Here is a 19,984-nt window from a genome sequence, read left to right as displayed (position 1 = left end):
AGCGACCTTACCACCACGCCACCGGGAAGGCCCGCAGCGATTGTATTTGTCCCATCCATTTCGTCACGATTATCGCAAAATAACTGAAATAGATTGATGAAATGGTGGGCCAGAGCCCCACCTTAGACACACCCTAACCGGAGGACGAATCAATCGCAAAGAACTAACAGAAATATCCAGGAGAATCACTCGAGTCACGTGTCGAAGCCCAATTTAGGTTAAGGTCGGGAAGGAGCTGGATTTGTTAGCACTCAACGTGACCAAGCCAGATGCAGGTCTTTCGGTACCTGAGGGTCTTCGGGTATTATGACGTAACGGTGGAGTTCGTGGACCTTGATGTCTTCTCCAAAGGAAAGGGGAAAGGCAACAAGATCATCGCGGGGAAAAACGGCGGGGAAGGGACGCAGCGGATGCAGCCACGCTCCTCTTGCACTTTCTAAAGGCAAGTACCGCGCCGGCAAAAATGGATATCGTGCAGTCTATGCGACGACGGTGGACCGTGATCATCCAAGTGTCGCGTGCTGCTTGTTTCTGGAAGGAATGACGGTGTCGGATAGCATGGGGAAGGCGGAACAGGCTTCTATGGAGAACGGTGGGGGACTTCACAGAACAAGTCCTCAAAAGAAGACAGAGGTAGGACAATTTTGTTTTCTTCGGCTTATGCTGACGCCGTTCAATGGTGGTGGTTGAAAATCGTGTACGGAGTCAGATGGGAGGGTCCGTATCGTTGAACCCGAACATTCGGATATTTGATCCTAATGGATTCGGACAATGGACATTCAGATATCGGATACAGATTCGAACGCCTATCCCTGGTAGAAACTCTGAGTGACTTGATTTTCTTTGACTTTTATTATTCGGCGTTGCTTTTGTACAACTTTTTGATGATCACGACGATGAGGATGAGTGATAGAATTGATGAAGGAACGCTCGCAAATAACACCCATGCCCACGCCGGGATTCGAACCTCGAACCGATGGCGTGCTAACCTCTCTGCCACGGAGATCGGCAGAAATTCTAGTTTCTTCGTATTTGTTCTTTCATCCTGTCGTCACCCAAATCGCAACCTCTCTTCCACGTAGTACACTCTGGACTGCATTCTTGCAGACGAACAAGTCTGTGGCGTCCTGACTCATAACCAGTATGATCCTCTATGGTTGTGTTCTGTTGATTTGTGTTTCTGATTGTCCTTACATCTAGCATTTTTTCACCATTCATCCTTGTCTTCGTGGTTAGCAAAGTGGCAGAAAAGGGAAGTATAATAAATGAAATTAAAAATCAAACAATCATTCTGTATCGTCATTGTCACGATTAACCTGAAAGTCACAAGGTGGCGATCGGTAACTAATGTACAATTGGTAAAAACCCAAGTGCATTTCAAAGTCGATGCCGGAACAAATTCAACGAAGCATCCATGCTTTATCTCGGATTCGAACGTAAGAACTCTGGTTTCGTAGAGTGCAACGATGTTCATTTCGCTATGAAAGCGGGCAAACTTCATCAATGGATTGGGGCAATACAAATATTTGGTTATTTTGTGTCACTTATCTACTTCCGTAAGTTCAATTGAAACGATGCAATGGGTGGATAAGAAACATGCAATATGGTTTACCGGGAATTCAATCCAAATGCCCATTGCATTAGCGGTACCGTTCATAAGAGCATTCCCTGACATTCGCTACGAGACTCGGCGGCAAGCGGCCCGGCAGCAGCGCTTGTCTTTCCCGTTGAACGGGGTCCGCGACAGTCGCTAGAGTCGGCTATTAAAATTACAGTTTTCATATTGTGTACTAACCTTGACTACAGAAGGTGTTGAAAATGATGTCCCTCTGCTGCAATACATTCTTGGCATCTCCGAAGGAAATTGGCATTTACACGTGCACTACTGTAATTCTCCCGATTTCTCGTACAATACTCTCTTTTAACTCACGGATGGTGTACGGATTGTCTTTGTATACTTTATTTTTTACATTTCCAGATTTTTCTCTCCACTTTTATTCAGAATTTTTACGAGGTTTAATATAGTGATCCTATGTGGAACGGGAACACCAGGAAATTCCGTTTCAAAACATCGTCGCACTTCTCCACAATTCCTCTTTCCGAAGTAACACTCGACAAGATAAATTCTTTGTTGTAATGTAAACTTTTATGGTGCCATATTAAGCCACAATGTTCAACACGCGGACATTACACAACAAACTTCCGAGGGAGGATTATACTGGCGTCAGTCTGCAACGTCAACAGAAAGGGAAAGAGAGCGAAGGCGGGGAGAGCGAAAAAAACAGACTGTAGCATGCGACTGTCGCGGACCCGTTCACCGGGAAGACAAGCGCTGACGCCGGGCCGCTTGCCGGCGAGTCTCGTAGCGAATGTCGGGGAATGCTCTACAATTAAGCACTCAATCTTGTGAGAATTTTGCACCTTCTCACTTTTAGATGTCCGTTAAGAATTATTTTTCGGACATGGATTTTGTGTCACATTCGCCTAACAATCGTGATGTACAACAGGTCACATACTGCGATATGACTCCAGTTGACAATAAAAGTAAATATTTCCCGGAGAGATCCTCCGCTCCCAATAACAATATAACAGCCGCATTTGAAACGTACATATTTTGATTCGATTTCGAATATAAAGTTCTTCCTAAGGCAATTACAGTTTCGTCTTTCGGAACGTTATTTGTGTCAATGTGGCAATTGTGAAAGATAATGACAGGATGTACCCAGAATATTAAGAAATATTTTATCAAGTTATAAGTGTTTGTTATCTTAGGAGTAAAAAATATATATTAGAAAATTTATTGAAAAAGTTAATCTGCACCAATGGTATGCTTCCGCCATTCTTACATTAAATCCTTACACCTAAGAGAATGCACGAATTGAACTGTTTTTTTGGAACTTCGTTAATGAAGATCGAACAGGTGATGTTTAAATGTTGGTTGTAGAGAAAAAAAGCTATATTTGTTCTAGGAGAAAGTGACCGATATTCGTGCTCCAAAATGCAATAAAATACGTGACAAATGAAACAGTGGAGCCAACAGTCGAAAATTGAATAATAATAATATATTTGTTTAACGGACAAGGCACAGGTTGATTTGTGGGAAGAAATAAATAATTCATTATATAGTTTCATATTTTAATATTTTCATATAATTATTGTTTAATAGTAATAATTGTTTTATGGATTTTTTTTCTGCCGAAAGGAGCAAATTCTTTTGAAATCTAGGCATTTCTTGTTTACACTTGAATCAGAAACACAACAGATCTGAGGGGCGGAATGTTTCGTGTAGTGTCCCTTCATCAGTTTTATCCAATCACCGCTTATCTTCATAGTCGCGGTTAGCCAAATAGTGGAAAAAAGAGACGTAAAATAAAAATACACACACGACTTTGGTATACAAAACTACCAATGACTAGAACCAGGTTTCCTTAATGACTGTTGCACTAAACCAACCGTTGATGACTCCTCCCGCCCTATCACACTGACCTTTAAAAGAAGAACGCGTACGTTTCATTGCGTGTGTTGTAGCATCGAGTAGGATTAATCATTTGCTAAAAATGAAGGCGAAAGTTATGAAATACTACATAATACTTTTATTTTCAGAGCGCCACACTCTAGTTCCTTCAGAACTCGTCTGCAAGTATCTCACATTTATCATTCTTTAGAAAGTATTTCATTGTGTTCGCAACATTGGTTCACTTGCCTGCATGGGGTGTCGCTTTGGTTGCTGTTAAATATCATTTGATGTGTCATCACGAGTGCTATTATTTCCTCCGAGCTACACTTAAGCAGAAGAAAACTTTGAAACCCCTTACCAATTTCGAAATGAATATGCAGTACCACCAACTAACTACATTGATGAAAATAATAATAATAATACATGCGCAAGGTTTGTTTTGGTGTGCTTTGTGTGCGCTTTTTAAACAGAACATAAATTTTTGCACTGTTTCTTCTTTCTTGCTACATCGGCTTTTTTTTTATTGCTTTGTCTTTCGGCAATTTTCGCTATTGAGTAAAATTTTTCCCCGAATGCGACTTACTTTACACTTTACACGAATCAAAACTGAAGACCACCACATCTTCCAACTGCACTCTTTAACGTTACAAAATAAACTGGATCGCGTTGCCCGGCAGCTAAAGGTTACATTGTCGCCTGCACACTTCTAATTTAACAAGCCTTCATTGTTGTCTGCAGTAAGGGAGATCAGTTTCATGTTTCTACTGTTGCCTAACAATTGAGCTAATGCAATAGTGGCTTTCTGAAGGTTTACTTCCAACAGACACGTGTCTCTTGTCGCCTGTCTCCAGTGGTGGTGATTTGAGGGGGAGCGGGGGCGGTAAGTCGTTTCCCGCTTTTTGCCACTATCATCAATAAATGGACTGATCAGAGAAATCAAAGCAGCCTAAGAATAATTAAGTCAGAACTAATGGTAGTAATTAATTATGAGTAAAATTAGTAAATCTTAATATTAATTGTAAATAGTTTCTGAAATTTGCACAAGAAGATAAAAAAATACTTGCTTCAGCAGCATCAGTGGATAAATACAAATAGGTTAGGAGTAAAAAACGTGCAAATTTGTAAAATTTAATTCTGTATTGTGAACTGAACATTTTATAAATTAATTATTTTCTTTAATATTATTTGATCAATGAACATTTGCTGGAGTGACACTGCAGCCGCTAAGAATGCGCGAAATTTGTCGCGACTAAATCTCCCTTAAATTCAGTGCCGAAAGCTGAAATGGAAGTTCGTCAGCCTTCCTCTGTAAGGTTTCTTCCTTCTCGTGGGTTTTCATGCTTCAAGGCAACGGGAGTATAGGAAAAGCAAACCCAATCGAACGCATACATAAGGAAAATTCATGAACTGCACAGTGCAACCATTCTTTTAATTTCAAATTCCAGCAATGCCCTGTGACCTCTCCTTGGAATTTATTTACGAGAAAATACCCGATAGGTTGAGTTCTGCATCCGTAATAACTAGCTTAACAACCGCTGCTTTCATCCGAGTACGTGAGGATTTGAAGTGTTTCGTTGCCAAGTTATCGGTGGGACATGCACCATTAGGAAGCCTAAGCACGTCAGGAACTTTGCAACATTGAGCAACACGTGAAACCCGAAAGTTTAAAGCGATATCGACGATAGAATATTTTAGAATGGGGGACAGAGTGACTTATGGGAAATGGGGGTGGGGTAGACGCAAACATCCGTGTAAGAAATGATTCATTAACGTTTTTGTTGGACTTTTTACAAATAACGAAAACAAAGTTGTCGCTTTGTATTACACCGTGCATGAAGGCACACAGTGGATGTTGAGGTAGGGCCTCACATATTCTCGATCTTGCCCGTAATGCAATCAGTACCACATTCCGGCCACCTTTACCCCCTCCCCCAGTCGCTCCCAGGTGCCTATCAACCACAGACTGGGTAAACCCTAGATCCGCTTTATGCAGGGGTGTCATCATATCAGTAGCGTATGTTGAGTTCAAAATATGAGGGCTAGCTATCTTTCCACCCTGTAGTGTTCGATTTAAAAAAAAAAAATGTTCTGAAGAAGGAGGAGGGATCTTTCTAAATCATGTTTTGGTATTAAGCTTCACATTATGATTCACAAAATAATAATAATAACAACAATAATGATTTCTATGTATAATAATAATACAACACCAGGGGTACCGGGTTCCAATCCAGACCTGGACTTGGGTGTTCTTTGTGAGTGTCTCTTCATCATGGGTGTTCTTTGTGAGTGTCTCTTCATCAATTTTATCACATTATCATTCATCCTCGTCGTCGCAATTAGCCAAGAAAGTGGCTGAAAAGCGACGCTAAATAAACCAAATCAAATAGTTTCTGTTGACCCTTTTCTTATTATAATAAACAATTTTATGCATATTTTCTAATAAATTTTTCTTCTGTATTTTAGTGTCAGGGCTTCGGGCTTCGCAGATAGCCTAGTTAGCCCAGATATACGCCCCTGTGTCACATGTAATGTTTAACAAAATGTTTTTATTTTTTAAATTTTATTGTGATATTCTCTGGCAAGAATGAAATGTTATTAGTGAAGAGGAAGTGGATATTTACGTAGTTCATCTTTTGTCTACTATATTGATGCTGAACAAGATCTGATCGCGAACTCTTATGTGTAGCAGAACATTAGCCTGCTACTACACTATTGATATTAGGAATTTAATAGGAAACGTTTACGTATTATAATAGATAAACCTAAGAAGGAAATTAACTTTAATTTATTTATTCATGTGTACGAAGTCCTCTTTGTGTAGCTACTGCACATGCACCTTCGAAGTTTGTCAACAATTAGATGAGCAGGGACGGCGCCAGGGGTGGGCACGGGTGGGCAAGCACCCACCCAAAAATTCCTGTGCCCACCCGATTGCCCACCCAATCAAATTCAATAAGTACATATACTTGGAGATATATGAATAATTCGATAAATAAGTGTATTCTGGTGTTCATAACGTATATATTTTACTTGTGAATATTATCTATGCTAGAAATATTCACATATTATCAACCCATAAAAAGCCAATTTTGTCATTAGAAAGTGGAAGTAAATACTAGAGCTATTGAAACAAAAACTGTGATCAAATGAATACTTCCATGATTAAAAGCAGTTAGTAGGCTTAGGAGGCTCAAAATTATGCAGGGTATGATCAAGATAATATCAGAATTTAGGTCGAACTTGAGGACTGCAGCTCCGGGCCTCCACATACGTATATAAATCCCGGCCTGGGTATGGTTAAAATAATCTCTAAATAAACAAATAAAATCATCATCTTAGCGTTACTTCCACCGGCAACACAATACATTATTTTGACTTTTTAATTATTATTATTAGAATAATTTAATCAAGAAGACTTAGATGGGTAGGCCATGTGACACGAATGGCAGAGGAAAAAAATAGTTTACAGGATTCTTGTTGGGAAACCTGATGGCAAGAGACCAGTAGGAAGGCCAAGACGAGGATGAAGGAATAACGTTGAGATGGACCTAAAAGAAATCGGCAAGGATGGGAAAGATTGGATTGATCTTGCCCCGAATAGGGACAGATCGAAGGTTTCTGTTGCTGAAGCCATAAACCTAGAGAGCATAATATAGTTTTAATTAGCTCTGCATTAAAATTCCAGAAGTGTCCCTTTTTTTTATTTCATTACAATTTTTATATACTTCTTATCTTCAAATATTAATATGGTATGCGAAATATCAACTTTATATTCATTTTACTAATAAGAAGGAATCACAATAATCACTACAATACTGCAGTGAATAAATTTTAATAAACCAGTTATGTATGGAAAAATCTACAGAATTATTCAATTGCTAATGAGTGGCTTATCCTATTTAGAAATCCTCGTTCCATACATAAATTTTGCCACATGAATCAGCCAAAAATGTCAACAGAATCTGTAGATACAGCTGAAGTAAAGAAAAAAAGTTATGTCACGAAGTATCCAGAAGACGATTTTATGAGTTTGTTTTTAAATCCACTTTTATGCTCAGATAAGCTAATCGGGACTAAACCTACAGTTTAACGTGGAACCAGTGTGCATTGTGCTTGCACCAGAGGAGGGGGGAGTCGAACACAGGACGTCTTCATTATAATGCGACAGCGTTATGCCTTTGGGGAAAAATATACAGAAAGAACTCGCACCAAACGTGGCATTTTATCACCACAGAAGATGCGTCCATTTTAGGGGGGTGATTGCCTGAGGCAAATATTTGAGACTTTGGGAAAACAACATCATTGTTCACGGAATTAGCTGCCTTGACTTGATCCACTAATGAAACGCTGTGCAATTGAAACTACCATCTCAACTTCCTAAGAGGTATGAACTAATGCAACTCCATTTTTGGAACAGTAAGTTGTGGTTGATTTGCTATATTTAACCTTTAAACAGCCGAGCCGGTTTTCGAAAGTAACCCCTCTCTCGCCGCGGCTTTTGCACGCGATTTTTAAATTTTTACACTTATTTCAGAAAAACGTTATATCTCGGATACTATTTGAGCAATCTACTTCGGATAACATTTGTTTGAAAGCAAAAACGTCAGAGCACGCGACCGTGTACAATTCAGAAAGCCCAAGTGAGAAAAACGGGATTGGGAGGGGCCAAGTCCCAAAATTTCAATGAAAAAAATTATCTGGCGTTCGCACCCTCTTCTCCCGTTATTTTGGAAAAAGGACGCAAACATTTGCATTGTTTTCAAAGAGTAGACCTTTTGCAACAAAGCGAAACTTGTTTCAAGTTCTAGTTCTCATACAAGCTGAAATATGAAGCAATATGTACAATTTGCATTTTGGCTAAAAATAGCTAATTTGAATATTAGAGAAAAGGGGAGGGGGTGGGTTTTCTTCCACGTGACATTTCAATGTCTTGTCTCAACATCTGTCAGCGTTTACAACCTCACATACAAGTATGAAGGTCCTAAAAGCACGTGAATGTTGTAATCCGCACCGTGGGTCATATATGACCCATTGGCTGTTTAAAGGTTGTCATTTTTCTGCTAATTTTGATAATGACGACGATAAGGTTCAATGGTGATTAGATTAAAGTTACGAAGGGGCGAAAACAAACACAAGCTGACACTCAAAATACAAACCCTCATAAATTATTACTTTGACAGTGGTTCCAAGCACCGGGGACTCGTTGCCTGAAAAATCAAGTTTCCAGGGTGTGCTGCACAGGATAGAGGTTGACATTCTAGTGTGTTCGAAATGGTCACGCCATGCAACCCAAGTCATTATTACTGGCACGGTGATCAACTTCGATGAATTCCTTGTGTCCTAAATCATTTTGTTACCTCAAAAAATATGTTCATGTAACAACGATACGTGTATTGCTTCTCCCGGTTTAGTAACTTGACAGTTCAGAAAATGAATAACAATTTAGCTAATAATCTCTTCAATTCTGAACAGATTTTTCGATCTTACTTGTTTGTGAGTGATATTCTGTCAAAATAGCCTTTCATTAGCCTAGGAATACTTCATGGACAATGAACAAAGAATTTGATTTCCGTGTGTGTCTTAAATCATTCCTAATAAGACGCTCATTTTAATCCAAACATTCAGTGGCGGCGATTAGGAGAACCGGGAAGTGGGGGATGCGGTTCACTCGCCAAATTTTGCCACTTTTTGCCCCTGCACTATGGTATTTTTATGCTAAGCCTTTTCTACCAAGAAAAAGTATATTGTCCTTGCCCCTCAAATCTTGGCACTCAATCGCCGCTACTACAAACATTCAGATAGATTTCTCAGTTGTACAAACCTTGTAAGCTAAGAAACGTGACCCCTAAGGAGTAAGAAAACTCTTTCCGTTAAAAACTCATACGATGAAAATACTATGCTCAGGAACATGCATTTAAATTACAAGAAACTGCACGATTGTCTACCATCGCACTTTCTATCATTGTCGCTGAATACATAAAATCAAGTATGTGCCTTGTATTTGCAACACAAGCTTAAATCTAATTCAAATTTATTTCACTGTATTAACATGCATACATTAGAATGTATGGCTGGGGTAATGGCTGCGCATGTGTAAACACTTCCTTGTGTCCATCAGAGACAAAACGAAAGGAAATGGAACAAGATGCGAGAATAGATTAGAAAAGAATAAAGAGGAAGATAAGGAAAGGAAAAGGAAGTAAGAGGAAAATCGGGAGTGTAAGAGAGAGGGGGATACATACGTACACATACATGGTCTTACATTTATACTGCCCACCCTAATCTATCAATAAGGAGCTTCTGCCCACCCGGTCGAAAATTTCTGGCGCCGTCCCTGGTGATAATACCCCTTGTCACACGCTCATTCCGTGGTTTCTCAGTCCTATTTCCCTGATAAGAGTCACTGTGGCTTTTTCCTGTTCCCCAAATTGAAGATCTACCTCAAACTACGCCATTAACAACATTGATAAAGTTCTAACCGATCATCTAAATCCTTGTTCTAAACAACAAATTTCCGACACACCCAGCTAAAATTTTGCGCAGGGACACAGTACATAGCTCACCTAAACACCCTCCAAAGACAGAAAACTCTTCCCATTGTTACATTTGTAAGTTTTACAGAGTTTGCTCTAGGTCCTTTTTTCATGCGCGTATGGAAACTAGCACTATTGTTTACAGTAAGATTCGAATCACTATGCTTCCCCCTGGGAATGTTTCATTGTACACCTTTTTTTAAGAAAGTAACTTATTTTTGTAGTATACAATGCACCTTGCAAGAATGAGAAACCAATTCATGTGCAAGAAAAATGTGTGATAAGAAACAGGGTCTTGGAGTGTTCATAAAGTATAACTGGAAACCACAGGTGCTGACATAATTAGGTGAAGCTTATCGGTGAAAATGCTTTCCTTGAGTAAAACACAAACGTTATCTGAGCAGATTACTGACGGTAAACTTTAGGTAGCATACCAGTCTTTATCAAAAAGCATTCTGAAACTGACTTCTACCTTGTTCTTAGTTCTTTTGCATCTTGCGAACTAAAGTTATTTTGAAGCTTGTCAGACCACTATTTAGAAAAGTAATATACAATTAACCTTGGGGCAGACATGTGTTTCTTATTCTTACTGAACTTGCTTTCCCTAGTAAAGTTCACTGAATTTTCTTTTATGTTCACAATTACATGGACATCATAAAGATTACAATGTCCTCCCTTCATCATTCATCTCAATGACGCAGAGTGAGATGAGAGGTTGTTTTTCAATCCTCCAAAAATACGTTCGATCGTAATAGAAATAAAGTATGTGGCAGAAAAAGTGAAGTAAAATAAACAGAAATCAGTCAACCAAGATTTTGGTGTCTGGAAAAGAATTTCCCGTCCTGAGAAATTTGCCAATAATGGGGATCTATAACAGTCGAGAAATTTCGAATGAGAAAATAATAATATCAGGAAGAAATAGCGTGCAGGATTAGAACATTTTCGTATGGGCATTAATACACTCCCGCCCCCATATACTCGTATATATCGGTTATGAAAATTATGACTCGAAAACCTGGGTGTGAGGATTGATCTCACTTCCACGTTATACTTCATGGACTCCATTTTGCAGGCTTACGAGGCTCTGTCGTCTGAACTCATACTCAGTATAATCTTCTGTTGGACTTCTGTCCTGTCCATGTGTGTGTCCTTTCATCAGTTCATATTATCACCATTCATCCATATCGTCACGATTAGCCAAAATTGAGAAAAAAGGAACTTACATAACCAAATCAACCAATGACAAAAACCTGATTCATCTTCATTTTCACGACAGAAAAGTGACGTAACAAGGGTTTTTCGGTCTCGCTATCATCCTGTTTGTCTCGTAGAAAATAATGGATGGTAGAAGGTGATGAACCGAATGAACGAACAGACACAAGCATTCATAAAGTAGTAGTCTAAACGCGCAGCATGAAGAAGGATGTGACTGCCCATAACCAACCAATACATGTTAATGCAGAGACGCTATACCGAATATAATCCAAGGACGTATTATTTTCCGTGTCTTTAGTTCCTTTATAACGAGCTCTTACCTTAAAATAACATCCTCCTCGTGTTGACTGAATGGTGGCGATTCTATAATTCCAGTATAATTAAATGGATGAAAATACGAAGGCCACCTATTAGCATTATGCATGATACTGTGCTTGCTTTGTGATGAGTATTGTTGTGTGAAGCGTTCCTTAAAAGTTGTTGAATTCTTCTATTATAATGAAGTCATACTTTCGGCGTAGTATGACGGTCTGATGTGTAACTAACAAAACAGGACGTTTGGGTTTGGTAATGCAAATGAAATTATCTCAGGATATTTCTATGCATTACACAGAAATGTATTTTAAAAGCTCGCGATAATTCATCGAAATTTCAGCTTTACACGTATCCACGTCACCGGTAAGGAAAAATATTAAATATGAAAACAGCAAGGTCCGTGAATACTTTCACCTACCTCGCAGGGAGGAAGACTGAATCCACGGACCTTGTGAAAATACAGAGGTGAGAAAATTCAAAGTATAAACAATGATCGTTAAAAAAAATACTCGTAACAATTGTACACATGAAAATTAACATTTTGCTTCTGTTTCTATTACTATTGACATGCTAAGCAACTGCTAATTTCGTTAAGAGTTACAATAACAGTTACTCACTTTAAATAGTAACTAGTTACAGGTACCATTACTGGGTAAAATACGTTACGAGTAATACATTATTTTCAAGCAATAGAAATTCAAGACGGAACATAATCCAGTATGTACGCTCACTTGACTTTTCTAAACTCAGTTAATATTGTATCAGTTCTCTCTATTTCTCTCGCTCTCTAGATACATGCACACATTCATTACTCTATATATACGCACACTGCATGCACACTGTGTATATTAAAATCTTCATTCTCATCCCACGAACAGCCAATTATACACATCTACACCCGCACATCTTTATACTTCTGTTTACCTTTCAAACAGAATACACCTATGTACAATCGCCGGCAATACAAATGGGACATCTAGATCTTGAAATACTCTCTTCCCTGCAAGACGTTAAGTGCGTTGTCTAGCTTTACGGCGGTAGCAGAAGTTTCCATGAAAATTTGCTATTAATATCCACTATTCTAGTCGCGTTTTATAACCGCCAATTTCTAACACTGCACAGTGGTACAGATCCATGGAAACCCTGGTCAAAATTAATTTTTTGGTCTATGATCTCAGAATGCAGATTTTTTCCCACATATTCTATCATTTTAGGGAAGGAACACAATATGAGACAGTGTCACAGTATTATGATATTTTAATACCAATTGCACTCACAATACAGCGAAACCACGACTTACGCGTTGTTCAACGTATTTACAATTTCCATCTCGATCGGTTTCAACATCAGCCAGTGTCTGGAGTGGACGTTTAGGATAAGTCTAATATACATCGTTTTGAAGTGTCTATCTCAGACTCTCTGTGGAGATGATTGGATTTAAGGAGTCGAAGGATTACATGCATCATCTTTTTTTCCCGAGAATTGTCCTGAGTATGGCGCTACGGATAATACTTCTTTATATGCTTGTTTCCGGCATCTTGAGCATCCGAAATAATCCCTGGACCATGGACAAGTATCTTGTGAATGGTAGATGGCATGTTGATAGAGCGAGAAGTGCAGCTCAATTTTCTGCTTGGTCCCCATCTCAAATTTCACCACGTCTAGGCCCAGTTCATAAGATAGTGCCTATAGGATCATTTCTTGAGGTCTCTGTCAATTCCCGTTATATCCACCACTTTCTTGGAGTTCTTGGGAAAAATATTTTTTCGGTATTTTTGTCGTTGGACGTCCCATTTCCCATTTACCTTGGTGCATCTATAATGATGCCTAATTCTATCTTCATCCCGGCTTGTATCTTGTGTTTCATTTTCTTCATCAACTGTTTATTTACCTTTCAACTCACCTGTCATGCTTTGATTTCCATGCAGTCCATACGTAACCTGGAGAGGCTAATCCGGAATGTGTCCAGATTTTCGTTTCTGCTAACATCTATTACCTTCATATTTTAGGGAGTCGTGTCACACACATGCCACTATTGTGTAGATCTCTGTTAAGTAAGCGCATAGAACACTTTTCTGTGAGAGCCGTGGTTTCCTTTTGTAATTGAAACCTGATCGGCAAGCAAAATCTTGTCACTGAAGGACAAAGATTTTGTCAAATATCAACATTTCCTAGTTTCTTACGTTCATAGTGTATTTTAAGCTGCACAAGGGATGTGAAGAAAAGGTCTGTGTCTATAATCCCTCTTCCTTGGCCCTATGCTTACATCGAAATTGCCCAGATGTCCATCCCAACCCAACTTAAGAAGAATGAAGATCTCGCGTATCCAATTGCATTTTAACACTTTTTATGAAGAGGGACAAGAACGGGCAAAAACTACTTTTGGATCCTGAAACTAGAAACACTATTCTAACATAAGATGGTTTTATCTTGACTTGAGCTTGTTTTAGTTGTTTTGTAACTCAACGAGAAGTATCGAAATAGAAGAAATCTGTGACTAACTTGAGTTCCGGCACATTAACAATTTAATACCAGGTTACAAAAGTATCTCTTTATAATTAAAGCTTAAAATTAACAAGAAATAAGTTTCAAACAGCCATTGGCATCCGATAAATGTTTCTAAAGACACAAAACTAACTACGTGGGAATGTCCTTTCTGCAACAAACATCATAGCCACACTTCAATGGTTGCTAGCCAACTGAGGGCGACACTTATTGTGTAACATCAGGTAGTTTTCAATAGAATGGACCTTTTACTGTAGAATTAGAAGGGTACCAAACCTACTTTCGCAATTTCAATTTTGGAATTTTGGCCAGGTTTTGCATTCACTTTGACCACTGTGCACTGGCATACAATAGCAAATAACAGGCGAAACATACAATTCAGATTGTTGCTCTTCGCACGGAATGCATAATTTACTTGCCTTTTGTAGTTGTTTTTCCCCAATATACTTTACATCACTTATCTACCACTGTAGCTTAATTGTTACGATGACGATGGTGAAATTAAATGTAGAAACAAACAATGAAATGTTAACAACTTGGCCAGGATTTCAACCTAGAACCTGTGACGTCGCAGATGATATGGAGGCTGGCATCATCTTCGAACAACATTACGTTTTTGTCGTTATTATGCATCCTTAACGATCTCAAAACGGAACAACGTGTCTTTTTATACGTATCGATAGACATTTGGGTATACGAACATGTTACGTACTCACAGGTCAAGGTTGCTAATAGTGCGAACCCGAAATGTTGGAACTTGACTCCTTGGCCAAGATTTTGCGAACGAGCATTTTGACAGTGTGATCATTACAGAGAGAGATTTACGTTTGTTTTTTGCCTTCATTAAAATTTCATCAATGGATTGTCCTACGTCATGAACAAATATCTCTGTTTTTTCAGATCACTTCTTGAGAGCACCTCATGATGAGGAAGTGACGCTCCGTTAAGCGAAAGTAAACGACCAAAGTCATCAGAGAAAGAAAGAAAACAGCGAAGTGTTTACGCTGCTAGAAGTCTAAATGTATCTTTCCTACTTCTCACTCCTTCTGGCTATACTTTTCGTACTGTTCCAAACTGAATGATTTGGTTTTTAATTCCAGTAGAGTGTAATTGAGTTATATAATAGTATATGCTGCTGTGTTGAAATGAGATTTCTATTCTCTAGTTCCACATTAGTTTAGATTGTACGTTTGTATCCATTTTGTCACGAATAATTCACAGTTGTGTGATTCTTTGATTGCTGCGATTAACTTTCTCTCTGTTATATTTATTTGCAAATATCCGGAAGCCATGAAAATTATGTAAAGCCCCTCTGCGTATTCAAACAGAACCTTGTTATTTTGATGTAAAATCTTTCAGTTTTTGCTGCGTTTTTGTAACTGAGAATTGTCCAAACGAGCGTATTGTCGTTAGTTCAGTTCGTGTAAAAATCTAACGATCAAATAGATGGCGGCCAGTCACTCACTTTCTAAGGCTTGTCGCCCACTATGGCTCTCCGAACAGCCAGCGTCTTGAGGGGACGCTCCGAAACGCCACGTTTTCGGTATTTCCCTTTTTTTATAGGCCAAAAAACTTAAGCATAAAGTAGGTGTTACCTCGAAATAATTCAAAGAAACATGAAACGTTGCACTGATCTAGTACTAGTGATGATGCAAAACATAAGCAACATGTTAAAAGATCCTCGAAATTCTAAGTTGCGTTACGGCCACCAGTTTGGGAAATGGCGGCCCTATTTTTGTTATGTGCTATTTAGAAAACTGGCCAGGAAATATTGTAACGGTAGAGCTGTTCCGTTTAATCATGTCTCTACATGAATGTCGCTAGATATATTTTTTGTGGGGTCAGACCATTGATAGAATTTGAATAAATAATAACACGTTATGATGATTATTATACAGTAATAACTGTTATAATCAAGTAAAAATATACCTGTTTATTGCGTATTGTAGATTTATTATTATTATATTTTTGGGGAAGCTCTTCAACTCGATTCACGAGATGAATGAATATCCAGCACAACTGTTTTTCATTATGTCTTTGCATTTCATACAGTAAGTGTAGTGAAATGTCTTATTCTGCTCGTTATTAACTTTTAAATACGTTCAAGAAAAAGCTTAAATTTAAGAAGAAATTTTAGTGAAACTTGTTGTTTGACGTCTCAAATAAAATTAATTTGTTGAATTTTGAAACCTCTTGGATTTAATGGTAGAATATAACCTGTCTTTTACACTCAGTTTTTTTTCGATCAATGTAGTTTGTACTTCTGTTATTCTGTTCGAATACTACCTTAACTGACAGAACTGTATTTCCGCTATTAACAATAAAAATAACAAGCTTTTAGCTTCTCCCTAACTTGAAAAAAATTATGTCAATTTCCAGGGGTGATCAACGAACCGATTTGACATCCCCTCCCCCACCTCTTCCAACGTCCAAGTGTCACAGCGTATTAATAGTACGAATGCCCCTATGTGCTGAAACATACCTGTAACACCTAAACCTTACTTGTCAAGGTTTTACACTGGCGTCAAGATAAAAGTTTGAATTTGTTTCCTAGAGCAGTAGGGTGCTGATGTATATGATGTATAACTTTGGATTCAGTCAAGTTTGTAGCTCCGCAAGGAACAGTCTCTATGGTGCTTTAACAGCAAAATTTTCAGAGCATATGAAATGTATACTTGAGCTAAAAGTGTATTTAATTATCCAATTCTTCTTGCTTGGAGGGGGAAGCAGCAAGAGGCTACAAACAGCCGATAAGGGGAGGTGACTCCCCTGTCCCTCTCCAGCGTCCTGGCTGGTGGTATGCGCTCCAAAACCAGGTTTTAAACGTTTATTAATTTTCTTCAACATTTGATTTTTGCATTTACATTTACTATTGAAATCATCATCGTTGCAATCAGGCCCGTAGCTAGAATTGATCTCCATGGGGGCTCACGGGTTATCGGGGGGACCTTTGTAAACCAAGTTCATTTTTCAAAAGTTTAGCAATGTTAATTATTTCTGTGGGGGCTCATTAAGTTAATATAAAATTTAGAAATATCACACAAATAGTACATTTTTCTATAGGTATCTTCTAAAACGTCTCTTGAAGTGTTAATTGCTATTGACATCATTCCTTATTACATATTACACATTACTTTTGATGATACAGATATTTATATTATACAATATTCAATAATAGTGCCTACCGTACATCTAACCCCAGCTGAAGGAATAAAACTTCCCTTCGTTCCCAAAACTTAGGAACTGTTGACCTTTGATGTAGATATGGAAGGAATGTGGATGATGACGTCAAAGTCACAGATTTCTGTCTAAACGGGAGACCGCAACAGGGGCAGCAAAGGTACGGATAAATAAGCTCCTCTGTGAAAGAACATTCTATAGCCTATCTTCTAAATACTTGCCGCTACTCATAAACAAGATGAAGTTTATGTTCTACTTCGACTTCAGCTCATAATCAAGATGAAGTTTATGTTCTGTGAATTTATCCTTCACCAAGTTGTGAGCAAAATAATATCTGCTGTCTACATTTTCACTCTTTACTGCAAACAAATTATAAAAAAATAATTATACCTAATTTCAAGGGGGAGCTCAGCCTGGCCAGGGCCCTGCTATGCAAGAACTTTCTAAACTATACAACCTACTAAATACAGGGTGTCTACAAATGATTGAAGCAGTTTCACGATGTTACTGTACGTGTATCATTGAACATTTTGTGAAGTAACTTTACAGTTTTGTAGAGAAACTCAACAAGTTTTGTGACACATTATAAGTGTTCGATATGCCCCCTCTTCGTGGTTCTGCAGACATAAACTTTATAATCAAATTCTTCCCAAACGCGGTGAACCATTGCTAGATCACTCTGTAATGGAGGCACAAACACTAGATCCTTCACATAACCTCACACACAAAAAAGTCACCGTGAGGCAATGACAGCAGTTGTTGACCATCAGTTTGATACTCTGGTGGTTAAGATTTTATGGACATCGTGATGGAACTGTGGAGGAGCACCATCCAACTGGTGGATAAAATTCTCACTGTCTGTCTCCTACTGGGGCATGAGCCAATTTCCTAACATGTCAAGATACCCGTATTCTGTAAAGGTTGTTCGCTGAAGAAGAAGGGGCCGTAAACTCTAAATGTTGAGATTGCACAAAAAGCATCGAGTTCCGGAAAGTCACGAATATGCTCAACGGCGCCACGGCGAACAGAAAACTCCCATAACTTGTAATGTGTCACGAAACTTGCTGAGTTTCTCTACAAAACTGCAAAGTTGCTTCGTGATACTTTCAAGAATACATGCACAGTAACATCATGAAACCGCTATCAATAATTTGTAGACACCCTGTATTTTTCGCTACTTAGACTTCAGGTCATAAACAAGATGAAGGAATGTAATAGCTGACCTTCGTTCTGTGAATTTGTCCTTTCATCAAGTTATGACCACATAATATTCGCTGTCTACATTTTCACTTGTCACTACAAACAAATTATACAATAGTTTTTCATAATGACCGGTTGATAACGACAATACAAGGGGGCTGACGATGACGCCAGTGGGGCTGAGCCCCCCACCCGGCCCCTGCCTGGCTACGGGCCTGGTTGCAATAGAGTTTAAACAGTGTCACAATTTTAAAAAAATGAAAAGTTGGTTCTACAATATTACATAGAGTTACAGATAGAGAATATTTAACATAACCAAACACTTGTTACGAAGAAGCATTTTAAATCTTTTCCTAGTGTACTGTTACAATATTAAAAAAATATCAAGTTTCATAAAATACTTCTGAAGTTGATATCTTTGCGTTTACACCTATTAATTTGACGCTGTAAGGAAGTTTATGATTGGATAACACCGTTGCTTATTGTCAGCCATTGCCTTAGCGTATTATGTATCAGGTGTCACTATTTTTTTTAAAAAAAGATTCCTTCTGCGTGTTTATTTTGAATTGTAAACTTGTTGATTATATTATAATTAGAAGGAATGCACTCGATTTTTCAATTGGTGTAATTTAAAATACGGAAAATAAAATAGGACTTAAATGCAAATAATATGCACTGCTTATACTAGTTTTCTTTTCTTTTGTTTTTTTATTCATTGACCTCCCCTTTATGCATCGAATTCCCAATCTCTCGATTATCAAGAAATGAAAGCAATCATAATGCCATCGATGACATAAAAGAAAATCAATCATCCAGTTTAGTCGTTAAAAAGAAAATGTTAATTTAAATCCTCTGTCCTTCTCTTTGCACAGAATAATGACCGCGTGAGTTTCCTGTAGCGTTTATAAAGTTTACGTTATTCTGTGTATTCGGAAACAACACCACTTAATGAATATTGCCAGGATGACATACTTCTCAGTTCATTTACACCATTTGTAGGTTCATCGAAGGTCGAATCGTCATGGCGATCTGCGTTCGCCCAATTGAACTGCCGGTTTGTTTTTCCTTTCTCTTTGTTTTTATCAGAAATGTATTGTTTTTTTTTTATTTGACACTGTGCATTCTTTTCTTCCTTCGCATGCCTTTCTAATCGAATCAAAAACACATAATTTATTTATGCATTGATGCCCTCTCGTTCTTTCACTTTGTAGCCGTTAAATGCAGGTTCATTCGTTATGCAACTCTTGAATAAGGCTTTACAGAGCAGTCATTACCTATGCAGTTGCAAACAGTCCATATACCCAAGAGAAGCACGCGCTACTGTCTAGCGATGGGTGGCCAGCTGGTATTGGAAAAAAAATGTCAACATTTGATTTGATTTTTGTTATTTAGCCTTGCTTATCCTGCCACTTTTGGATATTCGCGACGGTGAGGATGAACTTTATGACCTGGCGTCGTAGCGCGCTGTGCTAACCACTGCGTCACGGATGTCTGCTTTTTGTTAACATAGTGAGTGTGTATTGAAATATAGTGTTATCTGTCTATCCATACATTAAAATATGAAGGTGAGAGTGTGTTT

At 38.3% G+C, this 19,984-nt stretch overlaps 1 protein-coding gene across 1 annotated transcript in view; it reads left to right on the top strand.

The window, feature by feature from the left end:
• Positions 1-428: 428 nt before the first annotated feature.
• Positions 429-19,984, top strand: part of LOC146000485 (carcinine transporter-like) — a 123,704-nt gene continuing 104,148 nt past the window's right edge. Inside the window, exon 1 of the mRNA XM_083138201.1 lies at positions 429-633. Coding sequence (XP_082994327.1) covers positions 541-633 — 93 coding nt within the window. The 5' untranslated portion in view covers positions 429-540. The remainder of the gene's footprint in view (positions 634-19,984) is intronic.

The sequence above is a fragment of the Lepisma saccharinum genome, chromosome 1, assembly GCF_977018435.1.
Source record: "Lepisma saccharinum chromosome 1, izLepSacc3.1, whole genome shotgun sequence".
Lineage (NCBI taxonomy): Eukaryota > Metazoa > Arthropoda > Insecta > Zygentoma > Lepismatidae > Lepisma > Lepisma saccharinum.
This window is presented reverse-complemented; position numbering and strand designations above follow the sequence as displayed.